The sequence below is a fragment of the Pelophylax lessonae genome (genome assembly GCF_965119305.1).
Source record: "Pelophylax lessonae genome assembly, chromosome: 11".
Classification (NCBI taxonomy): Eukaryota; Metazoa; Chordata; class Amphibia; order Anura; family Ranidae; genus Pelophylax; species Pelophylax lessonae.
The window spans coordinates 200,745,670-200,768,609 of record NC_138778.1 but is presented as its reverse complement, the minus strand read 5'-3'; the positions used below and the strand labels follow the sequence as shown (position 1 = coordinate 200,768,609).

Here is a 22,940-nt window from a genome sequence, read left to right as displayed (position 1 = left end):
AGGTGCTCTGGTCAGATGAGACCAAAATTTAACTTTGGCCTAAAAGCAAAACAATGTGTGTGGTGGAAAACTAACACTGCACATCCCCCTGAACACTCCATCCCCACCGTGAAACATGGTGGTGGCAGCATCCTGTTTTGGGGATGCTTTTCTTCACCAGGGACTGGGAAGCTGGTCAGTGTTGATGGGAAGATGGATGGAGCCAAATACAGGACAATCTTAGAAGAAAACCTGTTAAAAGACTTGAGACTGGGGCGGATGGTCACCTTCCAGCAGGACAACGACCCTAAACATACAGCCAGAGCTACAATGGAATGGTTCAGAAGAACCAAGCATATTCATGAGAATCCGTGGCAAGACTTGAAAATTGCTGTTCAGAGACGTTCTCCATCCAATCTGACAGAGCTTGAGCTTTTTTTGCAAAGAAGAATGGGCAAAAATATCACTCTCTAGATGTGTAAAGCTGGTAGAGACATCCCCAAAAAGACTTGCATCTGTAATTGCAGGGAAAGTAATGACTTGGGGGCTGAATACAAATGCACGCCACACTTTTCACATATTTGTAAAACCATTTATAATTTTCCTTCCACTTCACAATTATGCGCCACTTTGTGTTGGTCCATCACATAAAATCCCAATAAAATACATTTATGTTTTTGGTTGTAACATGACAAAAATGTGGAAAATGTCAAGGGGCATGAATACTTTAAGGCACTGTATCTCTGTATATTGTTTCTACAAATTTTACCCACTGTACTCCGAAGACATTGGCCCTACTATGTATGTATGAATGTGAGTTGGGGACCTTATATTGTAAGCTCCTTGAGGGCAGGGACTGATGTGAATGTGCAATGTATATGTAAAGTGCTGCGTAAATTGACAGCGCTATATAAGAACCTGAAATAATAATAATAATAATATTGGTCCTTCATATTTTATCCTCCGTATATTGTTCCTTCATGATATATCTCCCGTATATTGTTCCTTTATATTTTACCCCCGTATATTTTTCCTTCATACTATACCCCCCCCTCCCGTATATTGTTCCATCACATTATACCCCCCCCCCCCCCCCCGTATATTGTTCCTTTTATATTTTACCCCCTGTATATTGTTCCTTCATATTAGGGATCGACTTATATTGTTTTTTCAGGGTCGATACCGATTTTCCAGCCACCCTTCAGGCTGATTGATACTAGGTGCCAATATTCTGCACATTTTAAAGTGTTTTTTTTTTTTTTTTTTTTTTTTTACACTGTCCTTTTTACTTTTTTTTTTTATCACTTTTTTTCCTGTCGCAAGGAATGTTAACATCCCTTGTGACAGTAATAGGCAGTGACCGGTACTCTTTATGGAGGGATCTGGGGGGTCTGTAAGACCAAAAATCCCTCCTCTGCACTTCAAAGTTATTTAAAAAGCCAAGTTTGACTGTTTTGAATACTGTCATTTTTTTAAAAAAATCTGACGCCTTTAAGGCTCCTGTACCCGGAAATGATGTCATGACATTGCTTCCAGGTTACTACATGGGGGGACCTGATTAAAGCCGTACCTGCTGGCTGGTCGCTTGCGCCTCCCGGTGGGATGGGAGACCCGGGCGGAGTGGTGGGAGGTGAGGGGGATGTCCCCTCCTGCTGCTTGTAATAACAGCCGAGTGGCTGCTTAGCCGCATTAGTTATTACAAGAAAGCCGATCTTCTCTAAAAAAAAAAAAAACCCGATCCCTGCGTAATGTCTGTAGCTGCAGGCATCACTCCGGTACAACCACTTGAAGCAATATCGGCAAGTTTGTGACTGATACTTAAAAAAAAAAAAAGTAAATATCAGCCTCTGATAATCAGTTCCACCCATAATTAGTCGATCCCTACTTCATATTATACCCCCACATATATTGTTCCTTTATATTATTCCCTCCTGGATTGTTCTTTCATATTATACTCTCCTTTTATTGTTCCCTCAGATATATATAGTTTTTTTTTATCAGTTTCTGCTCTTTTTTTATCTGCATTCTCTGTGTTGTGTAATGATAGAACAGGTAGAAAGCTTTGTTCTTCTACAATGTGTATGTAAAGGGGGGGGCATTGATTTCAGACATGTTGTCACTCCTCTATAATTGCAGATAGACCTGGCAGGAGTCAGATTTGTTTGCAAAGGATTCTTCAGATATTGCTTTCACAATCCTTCCTGTTTACCTTCAGCCTATTGGAGAGGATTAGGAATTCACCTGAATGAAGTCCCGACATGTAACTGCAGCTGGGTCAGCACTGATCTGCTCAGATCTCCTTACAGGAAGTGCTTAGTATAGAACCGGTGACCGGCCCATAGACAGCTGCTTTCCTGCTGGGAGATCTCACCTCCTTTAGCTATGATTGTTGGAGCTAAACTAAGTGCGTGACTTCCTTTTTTTTTTTTTTTTGCATTTTACAATAAGGGCGGGTTATTACTACTGTCAGGTTTTATTTGCCATCTTTGTCCCATTAGGAAGATTTCCCTTCATTCCTTGTCCAATAGCCAAACCAGAAAGTCAGAGAAAAGTGAGGGTTGTCACCAGAACTAGTGTCCCCATTGAAAGATTTCACCTCTATTCCTGTTCTTGGGGAACCCAAAATGTGGGTTTTGGCAAAAACAGGACAAATAGAGAGGGGGTTAATCTTCCTAACAGGGACACAGCAATAAAAACTGGGGTTCTAATCCCTCTCCACCTTGTCCAAATCTTACTTGTGCTCTTCTGTGTCCTAGAATTAGTTAGACTGATATCACTCAACCAGTCCAGACTCTGGAGGGATCCTGACAATAATGTCGCAGTGCACTCCATTCACACCTGAGCGTATCGTTTTCATGCGTTTTTGCAGGTGTTTGGAGGCAGGCATTGACCTCTAACAAAAACGCCTGTAATTGCCAAAAAAGAAGCTAATGTACTTTTTTGAGCTTCAGGCAACAAAATGCTCCTATGTGAACAGGGGCCAGTGAAATGAATTGGATTTTGCTTGTTGGGCGTTTTGAAACTTCAGAGATGAGCGTTTTATGAGCTGAAATACACTCAGGTGTGAACAGGGCTTTACAGACCGCCTCTCAAAGCATCACTGAGATCCGAAACCAGTGAGTGATTGAGGGGGCAGAGCAGTGAGTGGTTACTGACATGTACCCCTCTGCTCAGTGAAAACCAAGACCTGAGCAATCCTCAGTCATGTGATTGCTCAGTTCTCTGGGCTTAGAGTCAGCAAGGGACAGCTTAGAGCAGTGGTTCTCAACTCCGGTCCTCGGGACCCACTAACAGGCCAGGTTTGCAAGATAACTAAACTACATCACAGGTGATCTCATTTGCTGCTCAGTGATTGCAGTATTCTTGTCTGCATCTCCCCAAGGTAATACTTAAAATCTGTCCTGTTAGTGGGTCCCGAGGACTGGAGTTGAGGACCACTGGCTTAGAGGATTGAGCCGAGGTAGGTAGTGAAGTATGCGTGTTTTATTTTTTATAATCCTGTACTTCTCTTTTAAATCTATGTATTGATAAATATCCATGCTTACTGAATTGATATACAGGCCTTGTTCATTGGTGCACGGTGACTGTACCTTGCTGCTCCTCTGTCGGTGCTCTCATTCTCCATCTCATGCCTCCTCTCTGCAGATAAACAGGCTTTTAAGCAACCGTGACATCCTGAATTCCTATTTACATAGAATAATGCTGTCTGTCAGGCATGACTATCAGTGTGCACAGGGGCGTAGTAATCTGTAGAGGTGAATGCAGGATGTTATGGCCTCTTAAACCTTGTTTATCTGCAGAGAAGGCAGAGTCGATGGCTGAAATAAAGCAGAATTAATCATGGTGGGGGCAGCCATCATTGACAGGCTTACCTCTGGGTGTGCTCTCCTCCAGAGGTCTGAGCTCCCTACATCTCTTCTTGCTTTTCCTAATGGGCAGGCACTGATGATGTAACTGCTGTGCATATACCCTGGAGTTATTACATTGGCACCTGGCATCATTCCTGGCACTGTGCTTATGTACAGCAGGGATCCTCAAACTACGGCCCTCCAGCTGTTGTAGAGCTACGCATACCATGAGGCATTGGAAAACTCTGACATTCACAGACATGACTAGGCATGCCTGAACAACTGCAGGGCCAGAGTTTGAAGACCTCTGGTGTACAGAAAAAAACAATGCTAGTCATAAGTAGGAGTTTTTCTGGCAGTAGACTTGTAAAGTGTCTTCTACCAAAAGACCCAATGCTGGCAGATTCTATCTTTATAGGTTTATTTCTGCTTAAAAGTGTGTGTCTGAGCAAAAAAATCTAGTATATATCTCTCTAATACATGCCCACCCCTCCCAATGTTTTATACCTTTAAACACTGCGTGTACCTGTTGATCTGCCAGAAAACTCCTAACTTCCTGTTTGGACTGGCAACACGCTGTCCCCGCTACATTTGAAAGTGTGACTAAACCTATAAGAGCCGGTTCACATAGGCGCGACCCGACTTGCCGGGGCGACCTGTGAAGCGGCATGCACGGAGCTTCATGCACGGATGCTCGGAGCGACATGCACGGACTTCATATCATTGAAGTCAATGCAGGTCACCCCAAAGTAGTACAGGACCCTTTTTCTAAGTCGGAGTGACTTGTGTCGCTCCTATTAGAACGGGTCCTGTGCTACTCTATTGCAGGCGACCTGGTCGCCTGACAAGTCGCCCCAGTGTGAACGGGGTCTAAATTGAACTGTTTCTCAAAAATGTTACATTCAAGGCATGCCATGAATCATAAGATCATAAGGCTTTATGCACACTAGAATACTAAAAACTGCCTTAGAAACACTGGACAAAAAAATGCTAATGCTTTAGGCCTCTTGCACATGATACTCCTGTTTGAGCATCTCACAGCTTGAAAAAGCTCAGTACAGCTTTTTTTTTTTTTTTTCTGTGCAAAAATACAGCCCATTAATTGTAATGTGCCTGTGCACACAGGCGCGTAAATGAGCGCCGTGCATTCTACAGTATGAACAAAATAGAAAAATCTGCATTTTTGGTCAGTAATTTAAGCCTCAATACGCACAAATACGCTCAAATACATACAAAAATAATGTCTGGAAAAAGTAGATGCTCAAACAGGAGTATCGTGTTTTTTTTTTTTTTTTGCCAACATTTAGCAGTGTAGCCTAGTATGTAAGCTATTTAGTAGCTTCAGCATTAAGTAACAAGGGCCCCGGCATCCTGAACCAGTGAATAGCTGGTTGTTAGGGGGCTAACCGGGAAGCTGGATCCTTCGCTAACAGCTGAATGTAAAAGGAAAAACCTTGCTGGCAATACAAAAATACAGGGCAGGAAAGGGGGGGGGGGTGAGGGACTCTTATATGCCATGATGGGGACAAGGGCCTCTTCCCCACAACCCTGGGCTGTGGTTGTGGGGGGTCTGCGCGCACGCAGGGGGGCCAGATCCCTGCCTCCTCCTACTCATTCACCCAAAAAGTGTAGAACGCAAATAAAAACACAACACAAGTTTTTGACAATTCCTTTATTTTTAAAAAAAAATGTCCCCTGCTATAGATCCATCATCATTAACGACATCCGCACCACTGCCGACCAAAAGAAAAAAACAAATAAACCTCCAGTCCTGCTGTCTGCCAGCTTTTAAATAACTAAAGGGCAGGGCCTCCCAGTGAGGGCACACCTTATATTGTCACTGATGGATTTTTTTTTTCCCTTAATCTGGTTGATTCCAATAAGCCCCCCGCCCACAGACCCCCACAACCACCATCAAGGTTGTGGGAAAGAGGCCTCCCTACCCCCAAGCACCCCCCCTCCTATGAGCGCATGTGGCTTGGTATGGTTCAGGGCGCTCGCCTGTCCCCCCCCCAGTTAAAATCCATACCAGATAAGGGCCTGGTAAGGCTTGAGGTGGACCCCCTCGCCTCCTTTTTTTTTTTTTTCCTTTCAGATTTTTGTATTGGCGGCATTGTTTGTGGGTTTTTTTTTTCAGATCCTGTTATACAGCATAGTGCTTGTGCTGTTTAATTTGGCCTTCTGTACTACCTAAAAAAAACCTGGCTAATCCTGCCAGTTTCTACCCTCCCCTCTGTAAACTGACCATGGTATATCATGGCTGCTGAGCCCTGACACCGTGGTCAGTTTACATGCCTCAGTCATCAGCAGCCCTCCTGTCCTCCTCTCCCCCCTCCCTCCCTGCCTGTCTGCTCCTGTGTCAGTGCAAGCCCCTCCCCTCCTGCTGCTATTAAAACTTTTCTTGTCCTATATAATCCATTCTGTTCCCTGATGACAAGTGCTCCTGTCTGTGTTTTATAATGCCGCCTTTACCATATTTCAGAGCGGCTCCCCGTGACCGGCCGGCTCTCTCTTTCCTCTCCTCCTCTCGCCCTGCTTGACGTCAGCAAGGGAATCTCCGCTCCGCCCCCCTGCATCTGTCAGAAGGGGAGAGGAGAGAGCCGGCCGGCCACGTGATCACCGGGAATCTCTCTGAAATGCGGTAAAGGCGGTAGATAGATATATCTATTTATCACCTTTACCACATTTCAGAGCGATTCCCGGTGATCACCGGGAATATATATATATATATATATATATATATATATATATATATATATATATATATATATATATATATATATATATATATATATTATAATATAATTTTTTTTTTTCATTAAAAGACAGAGGATTATGTAAAGTAGTCAAAGTGAGTTAACATCCACATTAAGGATGTGGCTGACAGCTTCCCTGCCAACTCCCTAACCATTTAACCACTTAACGTCTAGCCACGTAGACCTACATCGGCTGACTTTTAAGGGGTTATACTGGGATGATGCCTCTAGCTAGAGGCATCATCCCGGTACCGTTGTTTGAAGCCGATGGTCGGCTTTCCGTCGGTAACGACCAATGCGGCTCGGGAGCCGCTCGATCGTTACCCGGGGGGGCGGGAGGGGACGCCGCCGCCTTCCGTGGCTTTGCTCGGGGCTCCCGTCCCACCGGGAGCCCCGAGCACCCAGCCGGCACGTCTGCCGGCTGGATGGAGTCCCGATGAATGCCGGAAACGGCATTGATCGGGTCTCCGATGACGTAACCCGGAGGCGGCGTCCATGACGTCACTTCCGGGTTACTGTGCTGCAAAAGGCGGCACATTTGAAAAACGGCTGTATGCAAAAATGCCGTTTTCTGCGTTTTGCATACAGGGAAGTGTAGTGGAGGGGTCGAGGGTCTTTTAGACCGTCAAACCCTCCATAAAGAGTACCTGTCACTACATATTGGTGTCACAAGGGATGTTTACATTGCTTGTGACAGCAATTAAAGTGATCAGATTTTTTATTTTTTTTTTTTTAAAAAGAAAAAATAAATAGGAAAAAAATAAAATAAAAATTTAGCCGCCCCGTCACCGTTAGCTCGCGCACAAAAAAAACGTATACGCAAGTCGAGCCGCGAATGAAATCGCTGTTCAAACCACACATGTGAGGTATCGCCGCGATCGCCAGAGCGGGGGCAATAATTAAAAAAAAAAAGAGCTACACTCTAACTCTAAACTGGTAACCGTTAAATTTTAAGCGTCGCAAATTGAGATCTCTATTGACCGTAGTTTGTCGCCATCCCACGGGGGGGCGCAATTTTAAACCGTAACATGTTGGATATCTATTTACTCGGCGTGACATCATCTTTCACAATATACAAAAAAAATGGGCTAACTTTACTGTTTAGTATTTTTTAAATGCAGTGAAATGTGATTTTTTTTTTTCAAATTTTTTCCAAAAAAATGGCGTTTTAAAGACCGCTGCGCAAATACCGCGTGGCAAAAAATTTTGCAATGACCGACATGTTATTCTCCAGAGTCTTTGCTAAAAAAATATATATAATGTTTGGGGGTTTTAAGTAGTTTTCTAGCAAAAAATACTGGTTTTAACTTGTGAACAAAAAATTTCAAAAATAGGCTGTGGTAAAGTGGTTAAACACTGGCTGTTAAGGACGCCGGCAGGCCTCCGCTTCAAAAAAAAAAAAAAAAATATATATAAAAAAAATATATACTCTGATAAACACTGGACACTAGCGTTTAGGAGAGTTTATGAGCTGTCAGCGGTTTTTCTTTCAAAAAACTGCTGTTCCAGAATGTGATGCCAAAGGGTTTTTTATTTTTTTCCTCTACTACTACACTCTCTCCTGCCAAAAAACGCTGATAAAAGCCTGTGTGTGCATGAACAGATAGGGTAGGATTCAGGGGAGTTTAGAGGCAGTTAAAAAAAAAAAAAATAAAGTATGAAACCCAAAACCGCTGCTGTAAAAACGCCAACTGTGCATAAAGCCTAAATGTCAGTTGCTTGTGCTCTCAACCGAACTGTCAAGCCAACAAATGGCTGTTTTAACTGATGACATGTTCAGCACCATGGCAACTGCAGATCGAACAGAGGCTAAGATGACAGCTTCTTTGGCTGTAAGGAAGATGTGTACCTACGGCATCTGTGGAAGTTGTGCCATAGATCTCTGCTGGGTCCCATAGACTTGCGGTGCTTTTGCGCATTCATGAAATCCCACAGCGCGCATGCACCTGTCAGTAAAACTGGCTCCTGGGATGTGTGACATGAACATCCCAGGGGGCAGCGGGGAGGCCCAGTCATTCTTGCCTAGGCAAAAAAAAAAAGGAAGAGCTGTGGTGCAACACTAAAATGGTTGGAAACCTTAAACAAATAGGGAGTATTCTCTAGTTGTGAGGGAGGGAGGAGGAGTCGAGAAGAAAATGTTATTTTAATAGGTAAATTCTGCTTTAAATACTAACTGCAGCTTTGTAGTCACTTTAAAGCGGTTGTATCCCCAAAATAAAAAATAAACCTTGCAGGACAATAGCATAATGTGCTAGTATGCATTACTTACCTTAGAACGAAGCCCCGACATGGTCGCCCGGACACCGCTGAGGGAGCAGACATGTTCCCTCGGTGGCTCCGGAGCTGTGAGTGGCTGGAGCCGCGATGATGTCACTCCTGGGAGTTCACTTTCCTGGAAGGTCTGGCAAGATACGCCGGACCTTCAGAGTGCATGCACCACTGGTGTCAGGCTGTATGCAGGGTGAATATCTCCTAAACTGTGTAGGTTTAGGAGATATTAATTCTACCTACAGGTAACCCTTATTATAGGCTTACCTGTAGGTAAAAGTTGAAAGTGGACTATACTACCGCTTTAAATAGTGTGTTTAGGCCAAGGTTGTCCAAAGTAACTATTACCTTTACTAATACTTGTGGCTGCAGTCAGTGCTGTATACGCTGTATGTAGCATCAGTGACATACAGTATACAGCACTGTGTTCAGGCAGCAATTCCTTCCTGACACAAAATCAAGTTGGGCTCAGCCCAAAGGATGCCTTGTATTAATAAATACAAAGCTTCCTCTGATTGGCTGAGCTGGGGTAGATGACATCTCAATCTTCACCTTCGCTAAACAGAGGAAGCGTGTTATACAATGATAAAATAAAAGACTTCATGTTAATGGTTGGGAAGTGCTCAGCCTGACTAGCAGAGGTAATGCTCCCGTAGCAGAGTCGGTGTTATGCCGAAAACTCCAACTCTCCAGCGGCAATGATTGCAGATTCTGACGAGTTGCTGTTTTCACAGACCACCTGCAGCCAATACACTACTGTACACAACCAGTTGCCTGTTTTCACAGAACACCAGGTAAGGAGGAAAAAAGTTGTCTCTGCCTTGGAGGCAGCCATATTGGTTAGTAGCAGGCGGGCTAACAATATCCACTCGTAGTGTTTACTGTAGTGTATAGGCAGCCGGTGGTCTGTGAAAACAGCAACTAGTCAAAATGTCTAATTATTGCTGCTGTAAAGTGACCAGAAGTGACGTGGTTGGAGATTTTGGCGAGTTGGAATTTTTGTCAGAACACTGGAACACAACTCTGTATACTGTATGTAGCTGGTGTATGTATAGTGCTGACAGCGGGAGCATATTAGTGAAGGAGACAAGCCTGGCACACAATAGAAGATTTATTTTTCGTTCAACCCAGCGGGCTGAATAAAAAAAAAAACTGAGGAGATCCTGTACTAACAGTCTGATGTTAGTATAGGGATCTCCCTATTGAGCTATTGTGTTCTGACAGGGTGACGCGCAAGCCCCCCCTCACCAGGACACCGCTGGTCATCGGTCTCATCTGGCTAAAAGCGCTGATCGGATTACGATCGGCAGACCCACTGAGGATGCTTACAATTGCTGCAGCATGTGAAGCTCTCCTCTGTGATCTATCACTAGCTGGCTTTTTGGGTGACTGTGTTTCAGGCATCGGTAGCCCCCCCTTGTCATTGATTCCCCCCCCCCCCCCCCCCGCCCCCATCAGTGTGACTTTTATGGAAAGTTTTTAAACGTCCTGGAATTACCTGAGCTGTAATGAGTGTTTATAACCGGCCAGACAGGACCTGGGGGTTGGGTGAGCGCTCATTGCAGTCACATATTTGTGTTATGCAGCGTTTAGTTTATACCTAAAACATTAAGATAAGACATTCCTGTTTTCATGAGGCACAACCCTGAACTCTGCCAGTCATCTGTGACCAGGACAATTGGCACTATATATAGCCCTGCTGTGTGCACAGGCTGGTACGGGGTCACCCGGCACTGGAAGAGTATTAGTGAGATAATCTGTCTATGATGTCCTCTATACACTGAGCAATCCTTGTCACCTTCTTCATTCTACAACTCCCTGTCCCCCTAGTTTCATGCCATGCTCTTGGCTGTCTTGTCTATACCAGCTCCATGTAAAGCCAGTGATTTATTTTGGGTGGAATGTAGAAGATGGGGGAGGGGTTGCTCTTCCTGCTCCTCCTGTACAGCGAGGGCTGAAAGAACCTAAATTAAGACACATGGAGGCTTCCAATACTGACATCACCTTCTGAAAATGCTGTTTGTCTGGCTGTTGTACTGATCATCTTTCCGTGTTGTGTAGGTCACCGGCCCAGAACAAGTATGCAAATCACAATAATGATCTATCTGAATGTTCAGCAGCTCTGTATCAGACAGCCAAGCAAACTAGTATTTTCAGAAGGAGAACAGAAATGGCAACCTCCACATGCTCCCAGTACAGAATTCCTTTTTTTTTTTTTTTTTTCCGGATAGAGGTTCTAACCCCTCATCTTTCTATCCATATCCAGTGTTTGCTTTCTGTGTCCCCTTAGGAAGATTCACTCTCAATGTATCCTGACCACCAGTGTCACCAAGAATGAAAGTGAGGGGAAGTACACAATTTTCAATTGTTGCCAGAACGGGGATAAAGGGGAAATCTTCCAATGGGGACACGAGTTCCTGTGACAACAGTCTAAGAGGGGAATTGCTCACATTGGAGAGATATTTTCCAACTTCCTGCTGAGTTTTCAGGACAGGAAGTGAAGGAAAATCTCCCTAATCAGGCACAGATGGCAAAAAGGTTGACAGGACTTTTAACATTCTATCCAAACTTAAAGGGTTACTCCACTTTCAGAGTGAAACAGGTCTATCTTTGTTAAATTGGACATTAAAACACTGTGGGTAGCTTAGTCAACCCCCCCCCCCCCCCCCTCCCCCAATAGTTCTTATAATGGACATGGAGTTTGTTCTGTCAGATTTCCAATGTGATTCTGAAAGTGAAGTGACAGCTGATATCTGTTGCTACAGGCACAGGCAGCGGCTTACAGATTTAGAGCATGTGTTCCCTTAATACCAACTTTGGGAATGAAAAGCACATTATGGACCGCAGAACGGTACAGCCCTGTATGGCAGCCAACACAAATTACCTAGAGCTAGTATTCGTTCAGATTATAAACTCCACTTCCCAAGGAAAACGCAAAGCCTTTGCCACAAATAAGAGGCCAGCTCCTGTAATTGGGGGGATGGATCAGGCACTAACTGAGCCCATCCAGATGACTTTAAATAGAGAGAGGCCAAGTCCTGTTCTGGGGGGATAGATGGGGCACCGACTGAGCCCATCCAGATGACTTTCAATAGAGGGGACGGATGGTGCACCGACTGAGCCCATCCAGATGACTTTCAATGGAGAGAGGCCAGGCCACTAATGGAGAGAGAGAGAGAGGCCAGGCCACTAATGGAGAGAGAGAGAGAGGCCAGGCCACTAATGGAGAGAGAGAGAGAGGCCAGGCCACTAATGGAGAGAGAGAGAGAGGCCAGGCCACTAATGGAGAGAGAGAGAGAGGCCAGGCCACTAATGGAGAGAGAGAGAGGCCAGGCCACTAATGGAGAGAGAGAGAGAGAGAGAGGCCAGGCCACTAATGGAGAGAGAGAGAGAGAGAGGCCAGGCCACTAATGGAGAGAGAGAGAGAGAGAGAGGCCAGGCCACTAATGGAGAGAGAGAGAGAGGCCAGGCCACTAATGGAGAGAGAGAGAGAGGCCAGGCCACTAATGGAGAGAGAGAGAGAGGCCAGGCCACTAATGGAGAGAGAGAGAGAGGCCAGGCCACTAATGGAGAGAGAGAGAGAGAGAGAGGCCAGGCCACTAATGGAGAGAGAGAGAGGCCAGGCCACTAATGGAGAGAGAGAGAGAGGCCAGGCCACTAATGGAGAGAGAGAGAGAGGCCAGGCCACTAATGGAGAGAGAGAGAGAGGCCAGGCCACTAATGGAGAGAGAGAGAGAGGCCAGGCCACTAATGGAGAGAGAGAGAGGCCAGGCCACTAATGGAGAGAGAGAGAGGCCAGGCCACTAATGGAGAGAGAGAGAGAGAGAGAGGCCAGGCCACTAATGGAGAGAGAGAGAGAGAGAGAGGCCAGGCCACAAATGGAGAGAGAGAGAGAGAGGCCAGGCCACTAATGGAGAGAGAGAGAGAGGCCAGTCGCGTTTGTGACCAGCATTTGGGGTGTTGTTAACTTTGCACTGACACCCACTGCGTATTGCATTGCGATTGGAATGTGGGTTTCCCACAAGGCAGTGTAGTCTAAATGAGCCCATAAGATTATTAAAGTAAAACTAAAGGCAAAGGTGTTTTTTTTTTTTTTTTGGGGGGGGGGGGGGGTGGCACCATTAGAACACCCATTAGGGAGATTCACCCTCTCTATTTGTACTGTTTTTTCCTAAATAAAATCCTACATTTTGGGTGGTCACCAGAATAGGAATATGGGGTGAACACTTCCAATGGGTACACTGATTCCAGTTACAACCAGCCCTCTCACTTTGGAGGAATTTCCTCTCACTTCCTGTTTTGAATAGAAACCGAAAATAATAGTAAGAATGTTTATAGTAGTCCCTGGAACTAAAGCGGAATGAGTACACCTGTTTTCACTTTTTAGAAATGTTCTCTTGCTTTGTCTTGTGTTTCTGGCACAGGAAGTGAAGGTAAATTTCCCCAAGGGGGCACAATAGGTACTTCCTTTCCTGGATCTTCTTTCTGCTATACAGTTCAGCTCTGCAGCTCTATTGATAAATGAGTAATCTTCTCTTCCATTTAAACTGCACCTCATCATTCTGAATATAATAAGAATGTCTCTTGCAATCACTTCATGAAATAAAGCCTTGATGGTTTTCTAACAGGAGTTCCATTTGCCAGGAATTGCTAATAAAGGTCGTGTTTTATAAAGCTCGAGTGACTGTGCAAATAAAAGGGAATTTATATGTTCGATAAATTTTAAGCATCTCACTCATTATGTTGCCATTGCTCTGGCTGTTCAGTAAACAAGCACGAGAAACTCTAAATAGACTTCTAGACCGGATTATAAAGTGATCTTGTTGGCTTCACAATAAGGCATGATGTCATTTTTGATGAGGAAGCACAAATTTGTGACATCACCACGGGCACCGCTGGCTTCCTTTTGATATTCGGGAATAGACCGGGGTCTGTGCTGACCAATGCCAGTCACATATTGGCTGTCTAAGGAATATAGATTTCTTTCTACAAACCTAAAATCATTGAAAACCCTGATGATACATGTTCAGTTACTGTCTATGGTTTGCCAAGTCATCCTCTACCCATAATAACTCCTTTTGCTTTTGGGTAAGGAGTGACGGGTGCAGGACGTGTTCAAAACTGTATTTACCTTTTGCAGCTGTAATTATAAGATCTCCCGGATTGCCTCCTCACTCTACACACAGTGTGCTTGCCAGAGAACCTCCGATGAATTCCACTGTTAAAGGCTCTGGTGACCATCCAGTACGACAAAGGCCAAATGTTCCCCTCTGTGCGGCATTTGGACCCTAACAGTCAATAGGGGAATCTGTGTTTTGTACAGGGACTGCAATAGCAGTAATCTCTAGCAGTCCCTTGTAACATACTCTCTGCGCTGTTTACAACATGCCTGTAGCGTGTAGCATGTCCACAGATTCTGGCTGTCGCCTGTTGTATGTCTATAGAAAGCCTTCCCTAGTATTACATGGAGGGAACATAATGTGTGGCCATGTCGGGGGCTGCATCTGAGGCCCTCTATGCCTCTTTAGTTGACCACCTCTGATTTATGGTTTGGTTCTGGGAACACGCAATTCTGAGCTACACAAATGTGCAAACAAGGTATTTCCAGTATGATGCCCAGAAATGGATGACCTAGAGTGGCTCTTTAAAGCGGTAGTATCCCCATACAAAAAAAAAACCCCTGCAAGACAATGGCATAATGAGCTAGTATGCATCGCATAATGGCACAATATTAAATACTTACCTTAGAGCGAAGCCCCCACATGGTCACCCGGACACCGCTAAGGGAGCTGACATCTTCCCTCAGCATCTCTTCCGGGTTTGGCGGCTCCGGCGCTGTGAGTGGCCGTAGCCGCGATGACGTCACCCCCGCACATTCGCGCAGGGGTTCACTTTCCGGCACGGAGCCGGCAAGGAGCTCTGAAGGTCCACCAGACCTTCAGATCGCATGCGCCGCTGGTGTCAGCGGCTGCATGCAGGGCGAATATCTCCTAAACCATGCAGGTTTAGGAGATATTAATTTTACCTACAGGTAAGCCTTATTATAGGCTTACCTATAGGTAAAAGTTAAAAAGTGGAGTATACTACCGCTTTAAAGTAGATGTACACGTAATCACTAAAATCTTTTATTGATTGATCGTTTTTAACATGTTGATGTTGTTTCAGAAGTAATTTTGGCTATTTTTAAATCTGCAACTTTCTAAATAATCATTCCTGGTGATCCTACCATAAAGGCCATTGTACGGGCACTTCCTGTTATGGGGTGACGACGCTCTGTCCTTGTCTCCTATTTGTTTACCTCGTCACGTGTTCGAGATAAAAACTGCAAGTCACACTTTAAGGGTCCTTTCACACAGGCGCCTACGTGTTATGGATTCCGGTTGCTCAACGGGGGATCGATCCACTGATCCCCGCAGAGCAGGCGGATAACAGGTCCGTGTCCTCTCACTGTGCAGAGTGGACATGGACACAGTCCTGCTCTCCTCTATGGGGAAATCAGATGGAAATGAGCCGCCAGATGGATTGAAAAGCGGACAGCCCATGTGAAAGGACCCAAAGGCCTGATGTAGACGTGCGTTTGGGGGGGGGGGGGTTAAAAATGCATTGTTGAGCCATGTTTTTGCCATGCCCCCCCTCTTAAGCTGCATTAGGCGGCAGACTGGCATGTTTACATGTCTTGGTTGCGATGCTTCACTTAGTGCCCATGGCAAAATCTACCCGACATGTAGTAATTGGTGGGCAGCAAGCCTTCCAAATGCAGCACATTCAGCCAAATCGGGAATTGCTGCAAACGCCACGCAACTGCATGCAATAATTATTTATACTTGTTGGGTGTTATACTCACGGATTAGGATGGCACATAGACACAGCAATATAGGTGGTGCCATGTATATTTAGTTCATGCATGTAATACACGCTGTTGCAGCGCATTTGTCAGCAAAAAATGAGTTCACGCAACGCTTCCTCACCGCCTGTCATCCCCCTCTGAAGCGCAGTCCAAAGGCAGATCGTGCTTCAGAGAAAAGGTAGATTTAAACGCATGTCCAATCCTAAGCTAACACACATTGCATGTTCATGGTTTACCGTTGTCACCATCACTGTGCTTGAAGATAGGAAGTGGCTGTGAAAAGGCTGCACTACGAAACCACAAAGAATAAAATGTGATGATTTACCAAAAAAGGCAACGCTTTATTATACAAAATGTCAATCAGTTTATAATAACCCTTTCTGATCCTTTCAAGGTACATTAAAGAGAAAAACAAATAGACTGCAATATGTAGACAAGCTCAGGCAGGCTCTGACCAGTGAGAAATGTTGTAGAATGTTGGTTGATCTGCAGTGTCATCCCAATGATTGCTCCCTCTTGCAGGCTACGTCATCTGTCTCAGCGCTGCTCCCTAGAGGGTCTAGATGATATGGCAGAATTTACACCAGTGCCAAGGTATTAGTCCAGACAGAGGACCGCTCTCCACTAACCACACTAACTTTTATCTATATTTTCCTCAGAGGATACTAACCTATTACCTTCTGGGCTGGTCACCTTGCTGTCAGATCTCATGTTTTTCATTCTTTTTAAACCTTGGATTTCTGTGCTCTTCACTTACACATTCTCTTTCTATAGCTTTTTCTTGGGGTAAAACCGCAATGATCTTTATGGAAAATGTAAGTTCAACTTTATAGCTGCAATGGATTCATATTGCCTACACAACAATTTTAATTGAAATGCACACTTAGGCTGGGTTCACACTGGTGCGATGAGGGAAACCTTGCACAGCACCTGAATCACAGGCGGTTCACACTGACCTCTGCGAGCCACTGGGGGTGTTAATGTCACCCCAGATCGGTTCGCAGATTGCAGTGCAAACTGTGAAATAGTACAGGAATCAGATAGTACAGGAATCATATCGCATAGGTGTGAACACCCCATGCGATCCGATTCCAGGGTGGACCAAAAAAAGGGTCCTGCGCCATTTTGGTCTGAATGCGATGCAAATTCAGCCATACCATTTGTATGTTTTGAATTCGCATCACACAGACATTGCATGTAATCTGCACAGCAATGCGGTGCGAATCACATGCAATGTCTATGTTCATACCAGTGTGAATCCAGCCTAAGCGGAACACCAGGTTTCCTAAAATATTTTACTTTTAATTGGCTACTTCTTTCTAATCTCCTTGATGAAGTTCCGCTTTAAAGTAGAAGGCAAACGTTTAGATTTCTTTTTATTTTGGATAGATTTAGGCCCCGTTCACATAGGGGCGATCCGACTCGGGGAACTCGAAGTCTATGGCGGTCGCCTCCGGGTCGCCCCAAAGAAGCTCCGGACCCTTTTTCTAAGTCGGAGCGACTTGTGTCGCTCCTATTAGAACGGGTCCGCAGCTTCCCTATGGAAGGCGACCTTAGTGAACGGGGAACTAGTACAGGACCCTTTTTCTAAGTCGGAGCGACTTGTCGCTCCTATTAGAACGGGTCCTGTAGCACTGCATGAACTGAGACCGACCGCGACTTGTCAGGCTGACAAGTCACGGTAGTGTGAATGGAGCCTAAAGAGGGTTATGCCCCCTCAGTTTTTAATTTGTCATTTTATATGTCTTATTGGGGAGATTTTTTTTCACTTCCTGTTCTATGGCTAAAACAGGAAGTGAGAGGAAATCCCTCCTAGGTGAGGGAATCGCTGGTTGTCTCTAGACCTAGTGTCCCCATTGGAAGAAATCCCCTATTTTCCTGTTCTGGTGACCATCCAAAATTTGGGGGATTATTTTTCACTAAAGTTATAATTTAATTTCCTACATGGTGCATGACCAGAATTTAAAATCTGTGCATCCAGTGGCCGGTTTTCTTTGTATAAAGATTACTCATGGCAATCAGCAGTATTTGAAAATGTTGGTGGAGCCAGAAGGACACAAAACAGAATCAATAGAAGAGGCGAAATTCCTAAATATTACCTGGAGACTGGCTTAAAGGTGAACCTACATTTTGAGAGTCAGTCCACCAGGGATTGGTAATTCAGTTATGGGTAAGTTTTGGTGTGATGAATCACCCAATGGCTTATTTCATTTGTCAGCAAGGTGTTCCCATGTCTGCCTCACCCACCATAGTATGGAGCCCATGTGGAACATGAAAGAAGTGGCTAGAGTCTGGCAGAGATTTGCCAAAAATTTAAAGTAGAAGTAAACCCTCCTATGGTCTTCAGCCAAGGAAGCTACCATCTTGGCCTCTGTTTAATCCTCAGCTGCCATGATGCTGCACATGTGATCAGTTCTGACACCAGCCATTGGATGGTCTGACAGCTTGCATGTGCTGGAAATGTAACTGTTTTTTTAAATTGTTAAATCAATGGGTTTACTTCTGATTTTAAGATAATTTGGGCTGTCTGACTCTTAAAGTGATTCTGTAAAGCTACTCTGTCAAGTTAAATCTTGGTACCAGTCATGGCTACAGTGAAAGCAGTGTTTAATATTCCGTTATGCATTTGAAGTCTCAGCAGGACAATCCACCTTCTCCTTTACTTGATCCTCTCACTGCTGTTTTCCTGTCTTCCCTGGACACTTTCTGTCCTTTTTTTTTATTATTTTATTTTTTAGACGGTGTCCTCATATTTTTGTTTTTTCCAAACAGGCCCAAACATGTTCCAGAATCTCCACGAAACTTGAGGAAAATACATTTCATTAAAAGCATGAGGCAGTATGACACCCGGAGCAGCAGGTATGAATCTTACATCTGGACCCTGTCCTCTGATAGGAGGGTAATACATGGTACATCACTGTTCTTTTACTACAGGAATAATAGGACATAAGGCCCCGTTCACACAGGGGCGATCCGACTTCCAGGGGCGACCTCCGAGGTCGCGGTGCGAGCAGCGCGCCGCGACCTTGGAGCGGCCGGCACAGACTTCATAACATTGAAGTCTATGACGGTCGCTCCGGGTTGCCCCAAAGAAGCTCCGGACCCTTTTCTAAGTCGGAGCGACTTGTGTCGCTCCTATTAGAACGGGACCGCAGCTTCCCTATGGAAGGCGACCTGTGAGGCGACCAGGTGGCCTCACAGGTCGCCCCAGTGTGAACGGGGACTAATAGTACATGGTATCTCACTGGTCCTCTGTTAAAGGAATAATAGGAGTGTAGTACATGGTATCTTACTGGTCCTCTGTTAAAGGAATAATAGGAGGAGTGTAGTACATGGTACATATATAAATGACTGCCTTGTGAGCTGCTATAGTACACTACAAACAGTATACAGTGATGGTCCCAACCAAAACTTTACCAAATTTGCAAATAAATGGATAGTGAAAGCAGCGTACATGCTAACCACTCATATATGTGCGTTATTAACCAAGTTTAACACCTGTAGTGTGGCTTTTCCTAGCTATCGACCGATATTGCAGTGCTATGTGCATAATCAACATGGAACTAATAAACAAACACATTTTAATGTCCTTTTAAAAGTCTCTTAAAACATAACTCTCTTTTGTTTATTGACAGATACAGCTCTCCATTATTCAGAACCACAGGGTTATATTGCCCCCCTACAGGAGTAGGACACTAGGCTGAAAAAAGACTTGGCTACACCTATGGGCAGTCCTAGGTGGTATACTCCCCTTCTCTGCTATAGGCCTTCAGTTTTTTTTCTGCCTAGTCGGAAGTAAGGACCTAGTCCGCTGCCGGGATCTCTGGTCCTGGCCATTTTTTTCCTTTTTTTAAATGTTTTTTTTTTCTTCTTCTCCTGGGTTTTTGTCCTGCAAGATCTACAATTAACTGCTGGACTGGGCGACGGGCTGGATATCTATGTTGGTTGCAACATAGTCACACTGGCCGGGGGCTGGCCTGCGAGTTAAATGCCTTGCGAGGTCGCATATGACCGTGTCTCTACCTGAGTCGTAGCGTTCCTCCTGGCCGACAGCCCCCTTATTTCGATGGTGAGGAGGTTCTGTCCGGAGTGGTGCCCTGGTATGGTGAGTAGCTGTCCCCCCCTCTCCCCCTGAAGGGTTTGAGTTGAATGCGGGCCCCTCCCTGGGATGGTCAGACCTGTGGGTTCCCCTCAGACCCCCCCTTGGTTGGTGGTCCCTGTGGGTCATCTGGTAACCCCCCCCCCCCAAATCTGGAGTAGCATGGTGGTTTGGCATATTGACAGGGGTTGTTGTGCTGCACTGTAGTGGTGAGTGGGGGGGCTCGCCACCGGTGGCTGGGCTTCTCCGCTTGGGGGGGTTGGGGCACTGGCTGCTATTGGAGGTCATGTGCCTGGTCTCCCCTCGCTGAATAATGTTGGGGATCCCTGGGAGCCTCATAGAGCCAAGGGCGGCAGCTTTTTTTGTCGTAGCATACGTGTTTTAATGGACTGCTGCTATGTTTGTGTAGTCCGGCGGCCATTTTTTGTTGGTCCAGCGTGCTAATAGAGCGGCGGCCATGACAGAAGCTGTGGGAGCTCCTCCTTTATCCCTGGTGTTGACTCCTGGAATTTTTCCTTCCCCCCCTTGGATGCCGCGCGTAAAGCGGAGCTCTCTGGTGGGTTGGTGAGTCTGGTGGGGTCCCTCCCTCTCTCTGCTGCAGGTTGTGGGGTGCTCTACCTGCTGGTGACCCGGTGGTGCTACTGGCACAATGGGGGTGTCCCATAGCGGTGCTGCACATTTTTTGTGGGGGTCCCCTCTTTGCTTATGGAGTCTCAGGAGCATGTTTCCCCACCTGACCCCCTCCTAGAGGCTGCAGGACTGTGTCCCAGCACTGCATTGATGCATTGACGGCGGTCCTGGAGTCCTTTGTTTCCCAGGTGGAGGTGGCCTTTGAGTGGCGGGCTAGCAAAAAGCATCCCCCACCTTCCCTTGCCTCATCTGTCTCAAAAGATCCTGAATCTAACATGGCCGCCGCTACCATGGCCTACCCTGCGGGGTTTGCAGCCACGCTCTAAGGTTTATCAGATAGTGAGGATGACTCCTCCACACCTGTAGCTGCGCAAGAGAAGGCGCTAGTTGACTTAATGATTGCATCTGTGTGGGAAACTTTAAAAATGGAGGCTGCGGCAGAGGTGCGAGTCCCCTTTTGGCACCCACAAGCTGTCTCGCACGGCAAAAGTGTTTCCTTATCCCTCCTATTTTGACAAATTTGTCTCTAAATATTGGGAGCATTCAAAACACCCCTATGTGGTTCCTAAATGCTTGCAGTGAGGTACCCCATTGAGGAATCTCTCAAGAAGTGGACTGTCCCACCAGTGGTGGACTTCCCTGTTTCCAGGTTGAACAAGGCAACCAATGCTTCCTGACAGGAAGGCGGAGTCTGTGGCAAACAATATGTTCACTATTGCTGGTTCGATGCTTAGACCAGTCCTGACTATTGCCCTGTTGTTGCAAACACAGAGTGGGTTAAACTTTTGCGCCGTGACCTAGAGGGAGAGCAGATTCCCCCTGCCTTTGCTGAATTGACAGACCAGCTGGTCCAGGGGCTGCTGTTTATCTGTGATGCCTCTCTGGATGCGGCTCCCTTAATTTCTAAGCTATATGTTTTGGCATTGGTGCTTTGCCATGTAATGTGGCTTAAGTGTTGGTCTGCGGACCAGACTTCTAAAAAAGCTCTAACTGATTTACCCTTTCAGAGTGATCACCTGTTTGGGGCCACCCTGGATGACATCAGGAGTCTCACGGGGGGAAGGTACCTTTCTTCCACAGTCTGGGAAGGAAAAAAGAACCTCATCGCAGTTTTATCGTCCCTCAGGGTCCACTGACAGGGTTCAAAACCTTTCAAGTCCTCCTCGGGAGATTCCAAGCGGCCCTTGTCTGGCAAGCCGGGAGCAGGATTCTCTAGGCCTGTGGGCAAGGCTCCTTTGACATATAGAAGCACCCTCACCCATGCATGGGGTGGAGGACGCCTTCATTGGTTCCCAGGCCCGTGGACTTTCTTGGTAAACGAAAAATGGGTCCATCAACTGATTCTATCCTGTTACAAGATAAAGTTTAGTTCTTGCCCTCCGGTACAGATTGCAAGCTCTCTTTGGGGCGGTGTTGCTTCAGGGTGTGATTTGTTTCTGGAACGGTTTCAGAGTTTTTATTCAAACCTTTTCACGCTCCCAAAGAAGGAGGGCAATGTCAGTCCGATTCTGGACCTTAAGGCTCTGAACTGCTTTGTGTGGGTACAGAAATTCAGTCCATTCGCACAGTGGTCGCATCCCTTCATCAGGAGGATTTTCTTGCTTCTATTAACATCAAGAATACTTACCTGCACATTCCAATATGTACCCGACACCAGTGTGTTCTCAGTTTTGCTGTAGGAGAGGAGCATTATTAGTTTGCAGCGTTACCCTTTGGTCTCACCTCCACTCCTCTGGGCTTGCTTCTATTTCTCGGGTCTTCACAAAACTGTTGGCCCCGGTTCTGGTGTTGCTACATCAGCGGGGGATTGTGGTACTGGGCTACCTGTATGACCTCCTCTTGTGAGTGGAGTCCTCTGCTGCCCTTATGGACGACATAGAGATCACAATACAGACCCTGAAAGAGTTTGGTTGGCTTCTGAACTACCAGAAGTCTGCTCTGATTCCATCCATAAAATTGTATTATTTGGGTCTGGCTCTGGACTCAGCCCTAGCCAGTGTGTTCCTTCCTCTGGACAAGCTCCAGAAGTTGCATGCTGCGATTCACCTACTCCCTCCTGGTCCTCCCTCTGGACTTGCATGCGGGTGCCGGGCCTGATGGTATCTACCTTCCAGGCGTTTCTGTTTGCACAGTTCCATACCAGGTCCCTGCAAAGGGAGATCCTGGCAAAATGGGACATGTGTCCGAGGTCTCTGGACAATCCGATTCAGCTGAGGCGGGAAACCAGGAAGTCTCTGGTCTGGTGGCTTTGCTCTCAGGCTCTTAGGATTTGCCTTGCCCTGCCATTCTCCCCTTGTATTGGACAGTGATTGCCACGAATGCCAGTCAGTCCGGGTGGGGAGGTATCTTGAGCCTGAGCTCCACTCAGGGTTGTTGGGGTCTGGAAGAATCCAGACTACCGATCAATGTCTTGAAACTTTAAGCGATCAGGCTGTGCCTGGATCACTGGACAGATCGACTCTGGGGGCTTCCAGTACAAATCCAGTCAGACAACACCACGGCGGTGGCTCATG

General features: G+C 45.9%; 1 protein-coding gene across 1 annotated transcript in view; it reads left to right on the top strand.

Moving 5' to 3' along the window:
• CABLES2 (Cdk5 and Abl enzyme substrate 2) overlaps positions 1-22,940 on the top strand; it is a 54,643-nt gene that overhangs the window by 5,377 nt on the left and 26,326 nt on the right. Inside the window, exons 2-3 of the mRNA XM_082271625.1 lie at positions 16,221-16,292; positions 18,471-18,557. Of these exons, the coding sequence (XP_082127751.1) occupies positions 16,221-16,292; positions 18,471-18,557 (159 nt within the window). The remainder of the gene's footprint in view (positions 1-16,220; positions 16,293-18,470; positions 18,558-22,940) is intronic.